The sequence below is a fragment of the Phyllopteryx taeniolatus genome, chromosome 15, assembly GCF_024500385.1.
Source record: "Phyllopteryx taeniolatus isolate TA_2022b chromosome 15, UOR_Ptae_1.2, whole genome shotgun sequence".
In the NCBI taxonomy this organism is placed as follows: Eukaryota; Metazoa; Chordata; class Actinopteri; order Syngnathiformes; family Syngnathidae; genus Phyllopteryx; species Phyllopteryx taeniolatus.
In genome coordinates, this window is record NC_084516.1 from 19,903,598 (window position 1) to 19,925,045 (window position 21,448).

The 21,448-nt window shown below is 41.7% G+C and overlaps 1 protein-coding gene across 7 annotated transcripts in view; it reads left to right on the forward strand.

The window, feature by feature from the left end:
• Positions 1-21,448, forward strand: part of cacna1bb (calcium channel, voltage-dependent, N type, alpha 1B subunit, b) — a 183,198-nt gene that overhangs the window by 111,828 nt on the left and 49,922 nt on the right. For all 7 annotated transcript variants that reach the window (XM_061799308.1, XM_061799303.1, XM_061799302.1 and 4 more), the window contains 6 exons: positions 7,191-7,263; positions 7,549-7,666; positions 10,614-10,681; positions 10,752-10,858; positions 14,371-14,433; positions 18,274-18,990. In XM_061799308.1, coding sequence (XP_061655292.1) covers positions 7,191-7,263; positions 7,549-7,666; positions 10,614-10,681; positions 10,752-10,858; positions 14,371-14,433; positions 18,274-18,990 — 1,146 coding nt within the window. The remainder of the gene's footprint in view (positions 1-7,190; positions 7,264-7,548; positions 7,667-10,613; positions 10,682-10,751; positions 10,859-14,370; positions 14,434-18,273; positions 18,991-21,448) is intronic.

Sequence of the window (21,448 nt, forward strand, 5' to 3'; positions counted from 1 at the left end):
CTGTCCCCGATGTCCACGCGATGTTGCAGAGTCGTGTCAACCAGGACAGCCCCACAACATCCAGAGCCTTTAGGAACTCCGGGCGAATCTCATCCACCCCGGAGCCTTGCCACCGAGGAGCTTGTTAACCACCTTGGTGACCTCAAACTCAGAGATACGAGAGCCCGCCTCAGAGAACCCACACTCTGCTTCCTCATGGGAAGGCGTGTCGGTGGAATTGAGGAGGTCTTCAAAGTATTCTCCCCACCGACTCACAACGTCCCGAGTCGAGGTCAGCAGCGCCCCATCCCCACTATACACAGTGTTGGTGGTGCACTGCTTTCCTCTCCTGAGATGCCGGATGGTGGACCAGAATTTCCTCGAAGCCGTTCGGAAGTCTTTCTCCATGGTCTCACCGAACTCCTCCCATACCCGAGTTTTTGCTTCAGCAACCACCAAAGCTGCATTCCGCTTGGCCAGCCGGTACCCATCAGGTGCCTCAGGAATCCCACCGGCCACTTAATGTTAAGTTAATTGAAAGTCTAAATTGTCCATTGGTGTGAAAGAATGTTTGTCTACATGTGCTCTGTGATTGGCTTCCAATCAGTCCATGGTGTACCCCACTTCTTGCTCAGACTCAGCTGGGGTAGGCTTCAACTTACCAGAAACCCTAATGAGGACAAAGTGGTGTAGAAAATGGATAGCTTGTTACCTCATCCAGCTACATGAGAAAGTCAAAATATTAGAAAGAGCTCTCAGTACCACTACATTAAAACACTTATGTAAAACCAAAATAAGGTCATTTATTGACAAAATGAATACATGTATGACACTGTCAATCAAATATGAACATTAGTTATTGTAATTGCACAATTCGACTGTGAACATCTACCTAATGTTGTATTTCGACTCACATTTGAGCTGTGTTAATTGGTCTTTTCTTACCTTGGCGCAACAGTGTCTTCCACACATTTTCATTGAAGTAACTGTCCCAAAGAAACAAGTCGGTTTCTCTAGTTATGTTTTTCCATGAGCTTTGCACATGCAAGGTTCACTGTCACACTTACAGTAATATTACCATGAAGTTAACTGAAATATCACTTAAGGTTTGAAGCGTTAAAATTGATGAGGGAAGTCTGGTCGGCTATATCCAAAAAAACCCACTGTTCCTCCCTTTCGGTGTAATTTGTGGCTGCTGGCATTTAGCTACTTCTATTCAGAAACACAGGCACGGTGACCGACTGGTTAGAGCGTCTGCCTCACAGTTCTGAGGACCGGGGTTTAATCCCCGGCCCCGGCTGTGTGGAGTTTGCATGTTCTCCCTGTGCCTGCGTGGGTTTTCTCCGGGCGCTCCAGTTTCCTCCCAGATCCCAAAAACATGCAAGGTAGGTTAATCGACAACTCTAAATTGCCTGTAGATATGAATGTGAGTGCGAATGGTTGTTTGTTTATATGTGCCCTGCGACTGGCTGGCAACCAGTTCAGGGTGTACCCCGCCTTCTTTCCGATGACAGCTGGGATAGGCTCCAGCACGCCCGCGACCCGCGTGAGGAGAAGCGGCTCAGAAAATGGATGGATATTCATAAACACCAATTTAATTGAGGTTGTGTAACACAATAATTTAAAATGGTCTTCAAGACAGTTGTCTGGTCAGCAGTTTCAAAATGATGTTTTGTCATTTGAATATAAAGGAATGCTATAAAAAGGAAAAGAATTGTTTTTCAATCAAAACTTTTACTTACTTAGCTCATACACCACTGTAGACCTTTTCAGTATTCATAGCAGGCCTTTCTCAGACCAATTTGCTTCTACTCTAGAACCTCTTGATTAGTTTTTATTTTCATGCGTGGTTATCATCAGTGGCAGACAAATAATTCTTTGACCTTTTAGAGAAGCAACATAATGCATAATGTATTTTTAAGCAAAGTACTGTAAGTCGGAAACAGACTACAATCAGCAAAGCGTAGGGGCCCACTGCCTTGATAAAAATATTCCATGTTAATTTTATGGGCTCACCACCTGTGGGAGGGGCTACACGGGTGCGGTGTGAGATCGGCGGTGGCCGAAGGCGGGGACCTTGGAGATCTGATCCCCGGCTACAGAAATTGGCTCAAGGGACGTGGAATGTCACCTCTCTGGCAGGGAACGAGTTCCGACTAGATTTAGTCGGGCTCGCCTCCACACATGGCTTGGGCGCTGGTACCAGTCCTCTTGCAAGTCTGCCAATCCAGAGGCACTGTCCCCCGATGTCCCCCGCCTCCCCCGGAACCTGAGCAAAGTTCTGTCGGAGGTGGGAGTTGAAACTCGTCCCTTGAGCCAAGGAGCCAGATGAGGTGGCTCGGGCATCTGTTTAGGATGCCTCCAGGATGCTGGTGAGGTGTTCCGGGCATGTCCCACTGAAAGGGCAACCCGGGGATGCCCCAGGACACGCCGGAGAGACTATGTCTCTCCGCTTGCCTGGGAACGCCTTGGGATCTCCTCGGAAGAGCTGGAGGAAGTGGCTGGGGAGAGGGAAGTCTGGGCTTCTCTACTAAAGCTACTGGCCCCACGACCCGTCCACCGATAAGCGGAAGAAAATGGATGGATGGATGGTTCATGGTTCATGCTTACCATGTGTCCAGCCCTGAGTGGAAGATAACATTAAAATGTATGCTTTATAAACCTAATTTTGAGGGGTAAATAGAAAACAGAGATTTTCTTCATAAACAGCCCTTAAAGATGAGGATTTACATTTGTAGTAGGACGTTAGACTGAAAGATACATAAAAGAAACAGTGGTATTTGTACTCTATTGCCAAGAATATTTGCAGGTGGTCACTCAGTAGTGTGTGTACAGTTTGTTGAAAACGCGTTGTCCCCCTTCTCAAATTCTTATGTTTTTTCATAGTTTCCCCACTTTAATGTTTAAGATCATCAAACAAATATAACCCAAGTGAACTTAAAATGCTGTTTTTAAATGGTGATTTCATTTTTTAAGAAAAAAAAGCTATTTCAAGTTACCTGGCTCTGTGTGAAAAAGTAATTAATCCCACTCCCCCGCCCCTTATTAAATCATTAATTAATTGTGGATAATCACAACGTTTGTTGAATTTTCACTGATCACACCCAAGCCTGATTACCTCCAGACCTGTTCAATCAAGAAATCTCTCAAACAGAATCTGTCCCGACAAAATCAAGTCGGACAAAAGAGCTAAAAAAAAAAAAAAAAAAAAGAGAGCATCATACCAACAGTCAAACACGGTGGTGGTAGTACAATGGTCTTGGGCTGCTTACTCCTTCAGGACCTGGACAACTTGCTGTGTTTGATGGAACCATCAATTCTGATCTTGAATAGAAAATCCTGAAGGATAATGGCTCAGTTTGTGACCTCAAGCTCAAGTGCCCTAGGGTTCTGCAGCACGATAACGATCCCAAACACACCAGCAAGTCACCTTCTGAATGGCTTAAAGCACAAAATGAAGGGTTTTGAGTGGCCTCGTCTAAGTCCAGACTTGAATCCCATTGAAATGCAGTGGCATTACCTTAAAAAGTCCATTCATGCTGAATTTTTGTTTTGTTGCATTCAAACAATTCTGCAAGGAAGAGTGGGCCAAAATATTGCCAGTTATAGAAAACGCTTGATTTCAGTTGTTGCTGCTGAGGAAGGGCTAACCAGTTATTAGGTTTAGGTGGCCATTACTTTTTCACACAGGGCAAGGTTACTGAATAGTTTTTTTTTTTCGTGAATAAACACAATTACCATTTAAAAACAACATTTTAAGTTCACTTGGGTTATACTTGCCTGATATTTTTTTTTTTTAATGTAAATAAAGTGTAAAATAGGAAAGTGGGGAAACTATGCAAAAATATAAGACTTTAAAAAGGGGGCCAATACTTGTTCACGGCACCGTTTACGTTGTCGCTTACTGCTTGTGCTTGCTTAGTATAGTAGTCACCCCTTCAATGTGTGTAAAGCAACCTTTCACTTGTATTCAGTTCTCCTTGGAATGACAACCACCCCTTCTGGCTGCCTTGAAAACAACAGGCTGTTGCCATGGTACCAAGCCTTATATCAGGTTATGCCATCATTAGCGCTGCATCAGTCTCTTGTGATGGACACGTGTGAGATGAGTCTGACGTCCACACAGTGCTTTCAGCCAACAAAGCACATCAGGCAGCATATGCGGTTTCACTGGCTACAAATAATGTTCGTTTTCACTTTTATGGGAAAAATAATCATGCTAAGCCTGGTTAAATGGTAACTACAGTAGTCAGTCTTTCATGTTGGAAGATGTTTTGTAAAATCATGAGCAAAGCAAACACTAACATCCTCGGGCTGACAATTCCTGATGTAAAAAGATCCTTCCAATCCTCAACAACAACAACAATCCAATGAAAACAAAGGAAAATAAATAACATGTATCCTGAATTTATTTTCGGTTCAGAAATTATATTCTTGCTCACAAAACACTAAACCTCTCTTGTTAAAATTGTGACTTAAAAGATAAACAGCTTGAGGCAGTGGACCGTCTCGCTACCGAGACTCAAAGGACATCACGTCTGCTTGTGTTAAGCTTTGACAAAATACAGTATGCAGCCTGTAGTGTAATGACTATAACAATTGTTTTTCTTGTTTTGCTCATTTCAGTGTACAGACATCTTATGGTGAGAAACTGCATTGAATAACAATTGTAAAGCTCTATGAATTCATTTCTATGGCAGTGTGAATTTGCTCCCTATCAATTTTTGATATCTAAGATCTTGTTTTTTATTTGTTTATTCTTCCTGTGCACTGCTGCGATGTCCTTGAGCAGGGTGTTGAACCTCCCCTAACTCAGCCTACTCCGACTTTGGCCCCTTGTCTCCTTGCTTAGCTGTATGGTTCTCATTCTTCGTGTGCTTCATGGAACAAAAACACAAATAAGAGTGAAAACAGAATTTTGGAGCAGAGATAAAATGCAGTTGTTCAAAAAAAAAAAAGCATAGATAGCTACATAACTGTTTTTACCTCACCCAAACTAGTTACGTTATTGTTGCACTTAAATAGTAAGCCAGATCAGAAGAAGAATTTATCAATCTATTTCTAGAAGTTTATGAGGGGAATGGGCCAAGAATAACATCCTGGCTTCCCCACCATATTTACTGATTCTACGAGAGAGGTCATTCTTTAAAGAAGAGAAAAGAAATGGTGTAAGCGTATCTGTAAATATGATTAAGTAAAATCAGGTTTGTTTGAGGAAGATCTGTTTATTTTTATTGTATTAATATGCCACACTTATTTCCAGCCCACTTTTGAAGACATATATATATGCACCATGTATAAACCATTTAATACTCGAGGTGAGGGCATTAGCTAGTGGCGAGTTCGGACGAGCAGATCTGTACTTCGCGAACTGAATGAATGAAGTCTCTGTGGGTGCCATTTGGATGAGCGCTCCCAATCCCCATTATCATAATAAACAGAGGTCGGAACTCACGGGCACACAGCGGCCAACTGCCTGCAATGGACTCGCTAATCCACAAGAAAGCAGGAGAGGCAACGGTGGGAAGGCGAGGAGGGTTGTGAAGAAATGGACCAAAGATGTGATGAGAGTGTGACGGAGGATGCCTTGATCAGACAGAGGGGGACAATGGTGGAACGAGTCGAGAATCCAGAGAGACAATATGATGCCATACCAAGGTCAGGCAAAATGTATTGAATTAGATGCCCCTCCCCAGTCTCCTCTAATTCACTTCCCCACGCCCCTCTTTCCCCCTCATTTCCTTCAGGTGATGCATGTACAGTCCATGTACAGTGCACATGAGAGCAAAAACTGTACGGTTCTATGTTGATGCTTACTGGGTTGTGGTAGATTTACCACAATTCTGTGTGTGTCTACGTACCATGTGTTCCATCTAAAAAGTAGCAGTAGTAGTAGTAGTAGTAGTAGTAGTTCACATGTATATAATAAATGCACTCAACAGACATCCCGACATGCATTTATCTCAGACTTCTTGAGAGGGAGAAGCCGGGTGCAATTTGGTGCTAATGGCCAAAGTGGTCTTGTGGTAGTAAAGTGCACCACATCCTCTCCTCCTTTTTATAGACTTCATCCCCACATCTCGCCCACATACTGTATAGACTCATATGACTGTCATAGCTACATTTGATTCCCTAATCATTACGACTGCAGAATTACAGCAAAATGGCACAAAAATAGGACTTCCGAACAGCCCCTTGGCAGAGCCCCAGCTTGTCATGTTCTCATTACTGAACTACAACTTGTACCTTAATTCTCCTTGCTGGTGCTGTGAGGCACTGAGAAGTTAAGTAAAACTAGTCATGCCAATCTGGTGAGCTACTGCATGTGTCCCCATTTCTTATTGCCAAGCACAACGCTTGACAGAGATGATATTTTCACATTCATTCGTTTGTACTGTATGTACTGCATGTTACTTGTTAAAGGGTGCAGCATACCTAGTGACATGGCTGAACCCAGCTAAAGTGTCGCACAGTGTTCATGGCTTGGCAACCCTTTTCATGAGCGGCCGATCAATATGCCACTGGTTTTGCCGTCATTTAAAATTTCAATCACCAATGCACATCGTCGGAACGTCACTGATTACAGGCAAACACATTTACGGATTTTAAGCGAGCGAGACGCTGAGTGGCTGCCGCGTCGCCCCCAAGCCATATAAATACAGTATAAAAAGCTTTCAATATTTTGTGTAACAACACTACGTAACTATAATGATCATTTCTAATGTGCCTGGGGTTGAAAAAGCGAAGCGTGTGGCCAAAATGTATGCAGGTAGTATGTACTGAGCTGGATACATTCAAATAAATGGAAGAGAGCAAGTCTCTTTTAAAATAGCCAAGTCATTGCTTTTACTGTATTCTCACCCAAGTCCACCGGCTTCTTCCTTAACAATAATGTATCTTTTTATGGTTCAATAAATGTGAAAAAAAGCATCAAATGCCTATGCAGGCGAGCTGTTCGGGGCGTTCATATGTCCAGTCGCTCAATGTGCTGGGGTGAGTCGACAACGCTCATTTTTGATTTTTTTTTGCAAGGGTCCGGTCCAATCGAGTTCGACCGCATCGCGCAATGTGTGGCACTCCCGAGACTTGGGGAATGTTTTAAACATGTTTCGGATTGATTCTAATAGTTTGGCCTTGGCAGAGAGCACTCAATGACATGCAAGTTGAGTTTCTACTTTATGATACTTGTTCTCTTTCTGCTTTTCGTTAAGATTTAACTTTGAGGATGAAACGCCAACAACAAACTTCGATACCTTCCCAGCAGCCATCCTCACTGTGTTTCAGGTAGGACAACCCAAATGTAAGGCCAGTAGCACACACACACACGCGCGCACACACACGGTCCATCTTGAAAATGAGAAAATCTTGACTTTATGGAAGTTGTAAGATTATTATCAGTCATGTTAATAAGAAGAAATTACTGCTCTGTGCACCTTTTTGCCTCCTGACAAGCTCACTTATAATCCCTTAATTAGTCTGTGTTCACAACCCTTTATGCTGCAAACTAATTAAGTTCTGTGCAGTACTCGAACAACCCAAGTGTCATCAGAACTCTCTTGACTCACTCAGATTTTAACTGGGGAGGACTGGAACGCTGTGATGTACCATGGCATCGAGTCACAAGGAGGTGTCCGCCGTGGGATGTTCTCTTCCGTCTACTTCATTGTCCTTACACTTTTTGGAAACTGTATCCTCTTTTTAGAAAGAAACGGTGTGCGGTAATGGTCTTAGTTTAAGAAATTATCAGAATCAGAATCATGTTTATTTGCCAAGTATGTCAAAAAAACACAAGGAATTTGTCTCCGGTATTGGAGGCCGCTCTAGTACGACAAAAGACAGTCAATTGACAGAGAATACTTTTGAGACATAAAGACATTGAAAAAACAGTCACTGAGCAATAAAAGGTTGCTAGTAATCTGGTAATGTCGGTTTGACAATTCTGCAAAAAGATGCAGCGTCCTCTAGCACCTAGAGCAGTTTGAAATGACTAATAGAGCAATAGTCTGGTGCAATGACCACTGTGCAAAGGGCGTCGAGACTTCAAGAAATGTATGCAGTTTGAAGTGACTAGTAGTGTGATAATCTGGGACAATGTCGATTGTGCAAATGTTGCAGATACTACTCTGAGTCAGCCAATCTAGATAAACAGGAGTTAAGGCCTCTTCACACTGGACTTAGGAACGCGCACGCACCATCGACGAACCTATTCATTGTGGATGCGCTGCGAGGGCGGGAGGACGAAACGTCGTTTTGCGTAAGTCGGTGAAAACACGAGCAATATTTTGGTCCCGGAGTAGCTGCGACTGATCGGTCTCGGCAGTCTCGGTGATGTCTCCGTCAGTGTGATTCCTGTCATTGACAGAAAAATTAATTCCAAAGTTTATCGAGACATTTTGCAGGAGAACTTAACCCCATCTGTCTGCCAATTGAAGCTCAATGCAGGATGGTTGATGCAGCAGCACAAAAACCTAAAGAAGAAGTAAGTCAACGACTGGATGGTACAGTCACAATCTTGATCTCAATCCGACTGGCCTGCTATGGCATGACTTCAAGAGAGCGAGTCACACCAGAAATCTCAAGAAAATTGCTGTGCTGAAGCAGCTTTGCAGAGAGGAATGGCGCAGAACTCCTTCTGACCATTGTGCAGGTCTAAACTGCAACTTCAGGAAATGTTTGGTTGAGGTGACTGCTGCCAAAAAGTGTCAACCGCTTCTTAAATCCTAAGGTTCACATACTTTTTCCATATTGTGTTCTAATACAAACAGAGAAACATGTAATTGTGTGGTATTACCATATTTTCACGACCATAAGGCGCACGTAAAAGTCTTACATTTTCTCCAATATGGACGGGCCTTATAATGTGGCGCGGCTTATGTGTGCACCGAGTTCCAAAATCTGTAAATGTTGTTGTGTGACTTCGATGAGCGCTCCGCTTGACTGACTGGGAGCATTTCCTGCCGACACGCTGCTTATATAGAGGAAGGGAGGCCGTGACTGAGGACAGCATGCGGACGTTAAAGGGGGAAGGGTGTGTATGAAAGAGGACGCTAAAGGCACGCCCCCAGTAGGTATATAGCGCCGATATGTGCATTGCGCAAAACAACATCGGTTTGGCTAAGGACCCCCGAAAATGGCACCTACGAAGAGACACGCATATGAAGCACACTTTAAACTGCAACTATCAGTTATGTGGAGAAACATGGGAATCGAGCAGCCCCGAGAGAATTCAAGATCAACGAATCCATGGTTCGCAAGTGGAGGAAGCAGGAAAACGAGCTTCGCCAAGTTAAGAAGACGAAGCTGAGTTTCCGCGGAAACAAGGCGAGGTGGCCCGAGCAATGGATTAATGAGCAAAGAACAGCCGGGAGAAGCGTCTCTACAGTCACCATTCGACTGAGTGCAATAACTCGGAACTTGCCATCATTCCGGGAGGCTTGTCGAAGGAACTCCAACCGCTGGACATCTGTGTAAACAGGGTGTTCAAAGTGAAGTTGCGAGCGGCGTGGGAGGGATGGATGACAGATGGCGAACACAGCTTTACTAAGACTAGGAGTTACGCCACAATTTGTGAATGGATTGTGGATGCTTGGGATAACGTGTCTGCTTGCACTGTTGTTCGAGCTTTCGTAAAAGCCGGCATCATTTCTGAGGAGCCGCACGGCAACGAGACCGACTCCGACAATATGAGAGGGAACCTAGAGTGTTTGATGGAGAACTTGCCCAGCTGTTCATTTCGTATACAGAAGATGACGACTTTGATGGATTTGTGGATGAGGATTGATCCAAAAATAACGTGAGTACATTGTTCAATACTTCAATAAAGTACAACCCAACTCAGTTTTGCTCCCGTTGCCTTTTTAAAAACATTGTTTTAGCGTGCATGCATGCTACCGTATGTTTTAAGCTAGCGTATGTTTTACCATGTCTGCGCCCAATTATGTATGTGTTAAATACAGAAAGAGACCCCGTAACTGAGACTGCTCCATTTAATACAGTGCGCCTTATGGTCATGAAAATACGCTAATTTACGAAGACTGTTTTTGTTTATTGTTGTGACGTAGCTGAAGATCAGAAAACATTTTTAACCAGTTTTTAACCAGCAGCGACCCAAATTGTCCCGTAGTTTTCACACACATTTTCTTGCGACTGTAGCTATACTATTTTCAATTGATCTTTTAAACTTTCCAATCTGGTCAAATTCTTATTAGTCTCCCCTGAATCTCAACTCCTCATTTTACCAAGACATTTTAGACAATCCCATGCATCTAACCTCATGGGAAGAGTTTAGTGCAGCAGGCCGTTTTCTGTTCCAGCATGGCTGTGACCCACTGCGCTAAGCACGGTCTATACAGGCATAATTAGAGTTTGCTGAGGAAGAACTTGACTGACCTCTTCACTATCAAGCACCTTTGAGATTAAGAGCCAGGCCCTCTTGAACTAAATGTTCTCTGACTCCACAAATACACTTCTGGATGAATGGAGCAATTTACCACAGAGTCTGTCGATTTGGTATAAAGTATATTTCCCCCCCCCCCCCAAAATGTCTTGGCACAGATGAAAAAGAGAGCCTTATGATGAGTGTAATATGTAACACAGTAAGTCCATAGTTTCTCCTGAGTCGTGTTGTTCCTCAGACACCCTACTGAATGTGTTCTTGGCCATCGCTGTTGATAATCTTGCAAACGCGCAGGAGCTAACTAAGGTGAGTTCAAGTATTCTATTTTAACATATTGCATACAAATGCATTGCATAATGCTGAAACTTGGCTGAAGGATGAAGAAGAACAGGAGGAGGCAGCCAATAAGAAGCTTGCTCTGCAGAAGGCTTTGGAGGTGAAGGAAGTCAGTCCCATGTCAGCAGCCAACATCTCAATAGCTGCGTAAGTTTCTGTGCATCCTCTCCCTCTTATATTATCCTTCTCTTGCATAACCCCGATGAAACATTCTTTTCTCGTCGACTGTGTTGTCACCCCCTTAGCCCATCTAATATTCTGTGTGAGTTTCCGTTTGGATTTACTCTCTTCTTCTCCAACTTTGAGAGTGCTCCTGTGGTTTTGACTGGTTCACTCAGCCCTCACTGATCACCTCCTAAAATGACAGGCAATTGAGGAAGCACCCAGTCAGTGGTGCCTGCCGATTTGTTGCTTTTTTTCCCTTTTCTTTTCAACACTACCTTATTTTGTCGAGCAGAAAAAAAGCCATTGAAATACTGAACCACAGAAAATAGGAAAAAGGAAATCAATGAAATTGATTTTCTTTGTTCAATTCAAGATTTACAGTCCTTGCAAAACCAACTTTGCTTATGACATACTGCCATTAAAATGTAAGTTTCACAAGAGGACATTTAGGACATTTCATCTAGATTTTTATAATATGAAGTTATGCCGTAATGTGTCAGAAGGTTTTCTAGGGAGGGTTTCTGTAATGTGAAATATCTGGCCACTGGCTTCATGCACAAAATGGAAAGACCAGGGACAGTACACTGCTTTCGAAAAAATTGGATGAAACGAGTATTTAAATTTACAAGACTTACAGTAGTTCTCATATTGCCTTCATTTTTTAAAGTCTGTATTATTGATGAACATAATAATTCGTCCATATGGTATTTGAGGCAGTTTTGGAAAAACGTCTGAAAGAACTACATAAAACAAACGCTTGGAAAGTCAGGACATTCATTTTGAATGAGCGAATCACTTTCTATAGGCAACATCACCATGATGTAAATTAGCAGAACTGTTCACAGTTCTTATCTCAAAGGACTAAGCACATTCTTCTGTTTTTCCTTGGAGTAGTTATTCAAAATATATATATCAGGCACTGAACTAAAAGTTCACTAGCCACAGAGAACAAAGCAAATCACAAGAGCGCTCAGCTGAACTTCCTTTCGACTGTTTTTGACCACAAATCTGTAGCTCGGCAAACAAACCGTCGAGCAGTTGTTCAGTTCATGAAATAAATAATGAAATCATCTCTGGGGTAGTGACAGAGGCAACAAATGGTATCTATAGCTTCAATTTGGATGAATTTAGGACAATTTATGCTCACAGCTTCCATGTCAGACAAAAGACAGTCAGGGGTGTCATTTGATGCCCGCTGGGATGCAACGCGCCAGTCAGTCTCGGACCGTGCTTTTCGAGTTTCATTGCGCAAACAAGTATACATTAAAATAAAATATATGTCTTTATGATTGCATACTCTTTTGCATCATCGTTAACTTCAATAATTGACTAATGGGAGCGAAATCAAATATATATACGTTTTCCCCCAGTGTTGTATCAAGTACCTGCAAAAAAGTATTTTAACAGAAAATAACTTAAAGTCAACTTGAGTAAACGTGTCTGACAATTAATGTACTTAAGTATCAAAAGTAATCTCACATTAAAAGTGTTTTCAAAAGCGAGTGGTTAGGGTTTGAATTGTGTTTTTATGTATTTTCTTTCTTCTGTGTATTCAGTCAACTTGAGTGTAAATTGTAAAGATGTACAAGTTGGCTAAAGAGCAAAATTAGCTAAGCACATATTAGCCCGGCCTTCACATTAACCGTATGGCTAAACAAGCTCATGAAAACGAAAAGGAGCATTGACATCTTGACTGTACTGGATTCATCTAAATTCCTTAAACTCCCAGGTTGGATGTGGATCCAAATATTTCTGTTTGCGCAGGTAGGCATAAGAGGCACATTATCCATTAGGTCGAAGGAGAGCCTTTCGCTCCAATTTCCCAAAATAATTCACGGTAGTGAGCCCACAGGTGTGAATTAAGTGTTCATTGATATATCCTCTTTTAGTCAAATTACACAATTTGGTTCAATGTTTGAAAAAAAAAGAAACTTTGATGTACCTTTCTGGGACTTCTGTCATTTGATTTTAGTCAAGCCAGTTCCATTTCTCTGATGTGTTGCTTTGGTGTAGCAAGGCTCCAAATAATTTGTAATACATTTTCTTTGAGGAGCAGCTTTGCTAATCATGTCGTCATTTGAGGAGCAATTTTTTTGCAGGTTAATCACACATGGAACCAAAGCAAGCGTTTTATCAAACAATAAAAATACGACAATATAATGGAGGAGTTGAACGTAGGGTTGCAGCTCACCAATTGAAAATTCTGTCAAATAACCCAGTGTTTGGATAAACTCTATTTTTGCTTGGTTAAAAAGCAATTATGAATAACTAAGAGAAAATATGAGCTTTCACCTAATAACGTATAACTAACTGGTTTATTTTATATATATATATATATATATATATATAAATAATGAAGTTTTTATTTATTAAATTCACATTGTGCAAATAAAATGCATTAATAATAATAAAAAAAAAAAACTTAAGCAGCTAACATTTTAGCATTTTGTGACATATTAATACATTAGGTTCACGGCTGTGCATTTATGAGCCCGGACCAGCTGACTAGGAATAAGAACTTCTTTGTGCTACTGCACGTTTTGGAAGTGTCCACTTTGTTCAAACTAAAAAGAAGACACCTCAAGAGGAACCAAATCTTTCCTTCTTCTCGCTTCACCAAAACGTATCAAAGATGTTTCGGGGAAATGTATCAGAAGAAGAAGTATACATGCTACTGAGGAAATGGAGTGGAGAGAAAATGAAAATTGCCAGAAATATAAATAACGGAGTATTGTACACACGTGTGAAAAAATCTTCTTGAGTACAGTAACAAAGTATTTGTTCTCCTTTCCATTACAAGATCATTTTCTCTCTTACCACATCAAATCACTGAATCGATCATTGATATTACAAACACGCACAGGTCATTGTACGCATTGAAAAAGAGTGTCTCATATCGAGCCATGTGACATGCACCCTGACAGGCTTTAGCTACATCAGGTAAAGCGACGTTGTTTGGCCCACAGCGTCTCCTTCATTGCCATCTGCCTCACAAAGAAATGGGTCTGCTCAACGGGAGTAAACACTGGTTAGCTGCCTTATCTCATCCTTCTCCCCCGTCATCACTATTCTTTTCCTGTGCATTAGCCCAAATGTTTGAAAGTGAATAGTGTGGTGACACATTGGTGAGCTGGCTCATAAGCAACTGCTTTTGTTTGAAATTGACCGTTTTTGGTGTGCAAACTCGGGGTTTCATGGCATGGCATTTTCTTAACGAAATTCCAATCAGCAACTTTTCCAACCACTCAAATCGGCTGCGTTACAAATTAAAATCGAAAATGTATTTGGAATGAAACTCCTGACTGGTTTTCAGGTTCAGTTTCTGCTTTTATAAAAATGTCTGCTTCCAAATGAGTATAGTTTTTGCCAAGTAGTTGCACAGATTTGTCCTTTTGAGTAAATTGGAAGGGAACAGGTGGACACATTGAGGTTCCACCTTTGCCCTTCATATCTGTGTCTCATTTTTCTTTTGTTTTTTTGTTCTGCATGTACAGTTTTGTAAAGCAAAATCGAGATGCGCTCTCTCGCAGGTCGTCCATCAACAGCATTCAGTCACTGTGAGTTATCACTCTCTGTTACAATATTGCCCTCCTTGTATCCTCTTCTTTCTCCTCCACATTTAGACTTAATTACTTCATTATTAGATAATTAGTTTACTCCTCTTCTTCTCTTGGCTCCCAAAATTGGAATTGTTGTCTGTCTTGTCCTTAATGTTGGTAAAGTATTGTGTTATTAGAATACATCATACGGAGCATAAACCTAGAACAAATTGCAAATTACACATCCTTTTCCAACAGTCTAAATTGTATACCAAACACACATTAAAAAACAATGTTTTATGTTGAAAACAAACTTGAATGAAGTACAACATTGTTTGCAGTAAAGTCAAATAGCCTAATCAGTGCTGTTTGTCTAAACATAACAATAGTTGTGTCGTGTCTGAATGTATTACGGTTCAGAAAATAAGGTCAGGGAAGCTAGGTCACATCTCTTTGTCACAACGCAAAGCATTTTCATTGACATGCTTTGTGGGGTCTTTTAAATGTATATCACACCCACAAAAAATCTTTTATCCCTTTAGTGTCTTTTTCTCTGTCGCTTTCCTCTCTGGCAAATGCAGCCTGTGTCTGTTTCTTACGTGTGTGCGTGTGGAAACCGATCCTGTCCCCTTGTGTCCTCTGTCTGTCTGTCTGTCTGTCTGTCTGTCTGTCTGTCTGTCTGCCTCTTAGGAGTTATAGTCTCTACTCTTCCCCTGCCCGACAAATCTTAAGGTACAGGTGACCAGGTGGAACAAACTTAACAAACAAAATAAAGTACCATGTGATACACACAGTAGCCACAGTTTCTTTGGTTAGATGGAAATAAGAACACGTAAAAAAAAAAAAATCCCGATAGAAAAAGTCATCGATTTGTGTCTTCGCTCATGTTATTGCCATCCATGTCGGATACAGCATGCCATGTCTGCAAAGGTTGACAAATGATTGAAAGATACTGTAGTTGCAATTGACATTGGCAGCTTTCATGTTCCCAAAACAGAATCACAATGGGTAGAAGAGAAAACAAAGCCACCGAGAAAATAAGTTACGCATTCCTTCAGAGTACTTTGCTATCTTCCTGTTGCCCAGGAAAATATATTAGTATACACTTGTTATGGAAAATAAATAAATACAAAGTATATAGTGATTGAAAAGTAACTCGCTATTTTAAAATACTTAGAATTTCTTCATACGTTGTAATATTTTTCACATTTTCTTAGCGTATGTTCCATGATTGAAGGAGCCAAACCAACGACTTTGGTTACGACAAGTTATGTCTTCCGTCCCACAAGAGTTCCGAGTGAAATCAGCTAATGCGGTTCCCAGGCGGCTTGAGAAACCGGTGGCTAATGCTTGCGTCCATATCCAATTTGAAACAAAACTCCATGCGATACACTTTCTTCTCATGTTCATTTCTTGTAAGAACTTACAAATAGGGAGTTACTTCTCAATCACCCTGTATATATACAGTATATATATATATATATAAATATAAATCATTTCATACTTAAGTTCGCGTTGCAGCATTATTTAATGTGAGGCTATTAAACCTACTGACCATATTTTCACGACCATAGGGCGCAATCTCAGTCTCTTTCTGTATTCAACACATACATAAAGCGCACGGCATTATTGGGCGCAGGCATGATAAAACATACGCTATCTTAAAACATGCGGTAGCATGCATGCACGCTAAAACAATGTTTTTAAAAAGGCAGCGCGAGCAAAACTGAGTTGGGTTGTGCTTTATTGAAGTATTTAACAACGTACTCACGTTATTTTTTGATCAATCCTCATCCACAAATCCGTCAAAGTCCTCATCTTCTGTATCCGAACTGAACAGCTGGCCAAGTTCTCCAACAAACACGCCGGGTTCCCTCTCGTCATTGTCCGAGTCAGTCTGGTTGCCGGGGGGGCTGTTCGGCAATGATGCCGGCTTTCGGCATCATTGCTCAGACAACGGTCAAAGCAGACACGTTAGCCCGAGCATCCACAATCCGTTCACACATGGTGGCGTAACTCGCCCGGCCTTTCCTCCGAGACTTATTAGAGCTGTGTTCGCCATCTGTCGTCCATCGGCTCCCAACGCCAGCTTGTCCTTGTAATCCGCCCGAGGTTGCTGCGCCACGGTAGTCCTTGCTCGGATGGATAAATGGCACCGTTTCATAAAACGAAAGCACCAAGACGGACCTCCTTGAAAATGTTCGATTTTCATTTCTTCTGCAAGCGTTATTGCCCTCAGTCGAACGGTGACTGTAGGGACGCTTCTCCCGGCTGTTCTTTGCTCATGAATCCATTGCTCGAGTTGGTCTTCCAACTCGGGCCACCTCGCCTTGTTTCCGCGGAGCGCTCATCATACAACAACATTTCTAGATGTTGGAACTCGGTGCACACATAAGGCGCGCCGCATTATAAGGCGCCCCGCCCCGTCCCTCTTGGAGAAAATGTAAGACTTAAGTGCGCCTTAAGGTCCTGAAAATACGATAACCTCAGTAATCAGTCTTCAAAGACACAATGCAACATTCTTTTTTTAAGAGGAGGGGATCTGTCAAATGTAATTTGAAGGAAATGGATAGTTTTCCTCTACAACAGCATATGTAGAAAGGGAACACTTGCAGCAAGCATTTGTCTTCTCTGAATAGGTTATAGATTACCTCATTTGTTTGATGGGGCCTGGCAAATTCCGCATCAATATTTGATTAACTGTATTCTCTTTGTCTCAATAGACAATAGAATTGTTGATTGGAAAGTCTTGACTTGACTGTGAAAGTTACAGACATCCTTACATCGTTCAGGGTGTGCGTGGACATTCTCCTCTACAAAAAGCCAAACGGTATCGAGAGCACTATTTTTCAACCAACACAATTTGAAGCACAACCCAATGGATTTATTTTAACTGCGTTTGTTTTAACTCTGAACTATTTGAACTTTTAACTCATAAAACTCTCAACTTGAAACGTAAATAGACCACGTTAAATATGACCCTCAGGCAATAAATTCAATTATTGTACTAGGCTGGGCAGGAGAAATATCTGACAGAGAGTGCTATGTTTTGATGAGTACACATGAGTACAGTTTGCTCAAGAAAGGGATCTTCCAAATTGCTGGTGAACGTGGAAAAGTCAGCCATTCTCTGTGATAAAAATAAATAAATGTGTTCATGACTTTGGCATCCTGGGTACATGCACATATACTCTAGGTTGGTGCATTGTGTGCTCTCATTTCATTTCATTCTGGTTTGATGTACAGCATTTTGTGCACAGCCTAAACCTTTAGCAGTGCTGTGTTTACATTTCAGTTCAAGGACAGTTCTTGAAAACTATCATGACTGACATTTGTGCTCTGCATCACAGATCATGTTGCGACATGTTTGTTTGTTTGTTTGTTAAAGTGCCTGTAAAGGGACCAGAAAAATGTCTCGTACATTTGACACAGCACAGAGAAGAGTATTGTTAAGAAGCGTCACTTGCGTGATTGGGCGAGTTTTTAGCCTCACCCCAAGAATCAGGACAACTGAGATGGTGAAAAACAGTTTAACGCTATAGTTCAACAATTCAGTATTAAATTGTTCTCAGTCTTTGCACGTTTTCAGCACTTAAGCCTCAAACATGTTTAATGTGTTTAGACACCCGTTCCCCACCCCCACGCCTACCACCACACAAAAATTACTTTACAAGCACTTTAAGGGCCTAATAAAAAGCACTTGATACTGATTACGAATTTAACATCAACATTAGAAGTTGGCCTGGCTGTGTGTAAACTGTCGGGGATCAAAATCTGTCCAAAAGCCATGTATTTCAATGTAGAGTAAAAACACCGTGTTAATTGTGATGTTTCCATGTGGGATTTTTATGTATCTAGCAAGGAACAGCAACGAGCGGCCAAGACCATGTCAGTATGGGAGCAGAGGACCAACCAACTGAGGAGACACAACATGAGAGGGAGCAGCGAGGCTTTGTTTAACGAGCTTGACCCAGAGGAGCGCCTACGACTGTCCTCCGTTCTCAATCTCCATCCCGACATGAAGACTCACCTGGACAGGCCCCTTGTGGTGGAGTCCAAGAATAGCGACCTTCCTAACAGACCTCCTGAGGAAGGGCAGCAAGACGGCACAGGAGACAACTTCCATTCGCACACCAGGAAGCACCACCGCCATCGGGACAGGAACGGCGAGGGCAGGGATGGAGGTGATGGCCGCGCAACGAGGCATCACACCCATCACAGCCGGAGCAAAGATCACAATAGCAACGGGGCTCAGACTAAAGAGAGGAGAGGGGAGAGTAGCCACAGTCGAGATGAGGGGCAGAGACGCAGGCGGCATCATCACACAGGCTCCCCTGAAGAGGAGCTCTCTGATGTACGAGGGGCAGGAGAAGAAAGAGGGCATCGCCATCACCGCTCACATCGTACACCGAAAGAGGGAAATGGGACGTTAGCGAATGGTGCCCATGGAGAGCGCAGGGGCCGGGGAAGAGGAGGGGAAAGTAACGGAGAAAGAAAAGGACGTTGCTCTCGAATGGTCGGAGCGCAGTCGACTCTGGATGGAGATGAAAGCAAAAAGTGCAAGAAAGTTCCTAGGTAAGCTCTTCTTTCTGTTCACATGTTCAGAGACACATTTTTTACTGAGAAATCACATCTCATTTCATGGACACGTCGGTTCGGTATGACGTGTGTCACAGATTATTGTCTCGTCGTGCAGCTGCCACGTGTGTCCATGACAGCGTTATGATTCATGTGAAATCATAGTTATGAAACCCAAAATCTCTACATAACTGTATGTATGACGCTGGATACATCAGGGCCACTCTGCACCGGTTTGCCCAGTATCCCCAGAAGAGCATTTTGAACCGAAGAAATCTCAATTTGCGGAATATATCGGAGGTAGCGAACGTCAAGCAATGTAATTATATGTCATTCCATTCCATAACTAAAAACTGTTCCAAATACAGAAAAAGTACTGTGTTGTTAGTCTTGGCCCCTTCAAAACCGATGAAAATTATACAACATGCTATGACTTACTTTTTCTCACTTCATTTCTGAAGTGACATTAAACCGACCTGTTACAAATGAGAATTTGCATCCAATATTGCTGCAATTAATAATCGAGTGTCCTACTGTCGATTAATCAAGTAATCGGCTATCATATATGTTTGCTTGGTTAAAGAGCAAATATGAAAATACACAAGAGAAAATGAGACATTTCACCTAATAATGAACGACTAATAGGTTTCCTCTTTGAGATCATGAACAGTATTTTTCTTCAATTCACATTGTGCGTTTAGCAGGAAACTGCATTTTCTTGTTTACAAACATTTCTATTGAGGCAATTTAAAAACACGTACAAATATCAATAGATTTCATTTTAGAGCTAGCATTTCTTTTGCGTATCAAAAGCAAGGCATTAATTAAATGTTTTCATCTTGTTAATAAAGGCACAATTTTATCCAACTGTGATATCTCAGTCGGAACACTAGGGGAACTACATGAAAATATTATTTAAATAATATAGTCATATAATGGTCAGAAGAGGTCATAAGAGGAGGACACAAGAAGACTGTTGCTTCATGTCGAATAGTTGGCATCAATCAGCTGTGTGCTGAGTGAATTATAACAAAGAAAAACTAGACTAATTCTTGAGAACACTATACTGACTAAACGGAACTGTAATGAAAAGGAAGCCCAGAAAGCGCATGGCCGGCCCTCCCGTGTAACTGTTTGCGTGATCGCTCACCAAAGCTAGCGGCTAATGCTAAAAAAAACGTGAATCCCACAATGCAATGTGTGTGGTTTTTTTTTTTTCAATAATTAATTTCCTTATTGTTACATTCATTTTTGTTGTCGTTTCTGTGTACAGTACGTTGCCAGGGATGAAATGGACCCATTTTTTGTTGATTTATGTTGCACTGAGGGTTTTCTTTTTTTTTTAATACAACCATTACTGTAGGTAGTGTCTGAAAGAGTGACCTCCTGGTCAATTCCTCTTGATGAATGTGCCCAACAGGGCATTTGCTAATAAGCGAAATAAGCTCTAATAAAGCTTTAGTATGGCCACCTATTTGCACCAAAATTATCTATGTTCTAAATATCTTTGTTATAATGGCCCTTTTCTGAATAGACAGTATCAGCGAAACTTTGGCTTGTTGAGCTATTGAGAGAGAGCTGAAGGTGTTTGTATCTCAATAATTGGGTAAAAATGGCTTTTCAAGCCATTGGGCTCGAGTCCGAGTGAAGTCACGAGTCATTGGTGTTCAAGTCGAGTTGTAAGTCTTCTGACATTTTGATAAGTCGAGTCTAAATTCATGACATACTCTGGTAGTAGTAGTAGCAGTAGTAATGCCATCTTGGGGTAATGGAACCAAATGAAGACTTGCTACTTTGTTTTAAACAGGGATATTGTTTTTGTTGAAAGAAACAGAACTTTTTCAAAGAAGCTTTGGTTTTGTAAGTTTTTGCAGTTAATTTGTGATGTGCATAAAAATGTATGGGGAAGATTTGTGGACGGAAAGGCTCGTTTTAGGGGGTTGGGCTCTCCCCCTCTAAAGCACAGATGTCAGTTCTTGTTGACATGCCAATATTGTCAAATTCACTTGTAATGTACATGATATTTCTCAGACTGCCTGTGGTATGAATTAGAAGAACAGGATGTTGCTATACCTATAGAAGAAACATTCTTACACTAGAATGAACTGAAACAACACTTTCTGGTGTTTAGCGTTACTTTAATTGCATCAAAACATTTGGACGTGGCAGATTTCTCTGAACCTACCAACTAAAACTCTTGCTTTTTAACCTTTATTCATCTCACAATGGGGAATTTTGCATTGTTTCAGCAGCTATAGAGGATACAGGAAGTTAAAATAGCATGCAAGGAGGAAAAGGTGTCGTGTTAGCACATCCATCCATCCATCCATCCATTTTGCTCCACCTATCCGGGGTCGGGTCGCGGGGGGCAGCAGCTGAAGCAGGGAAGCACAGAATACCCTCTCATCTTCTTTGTCTAGCTCTTCCGTAGACGTAGTCTCTCCAGCGTTTCCTG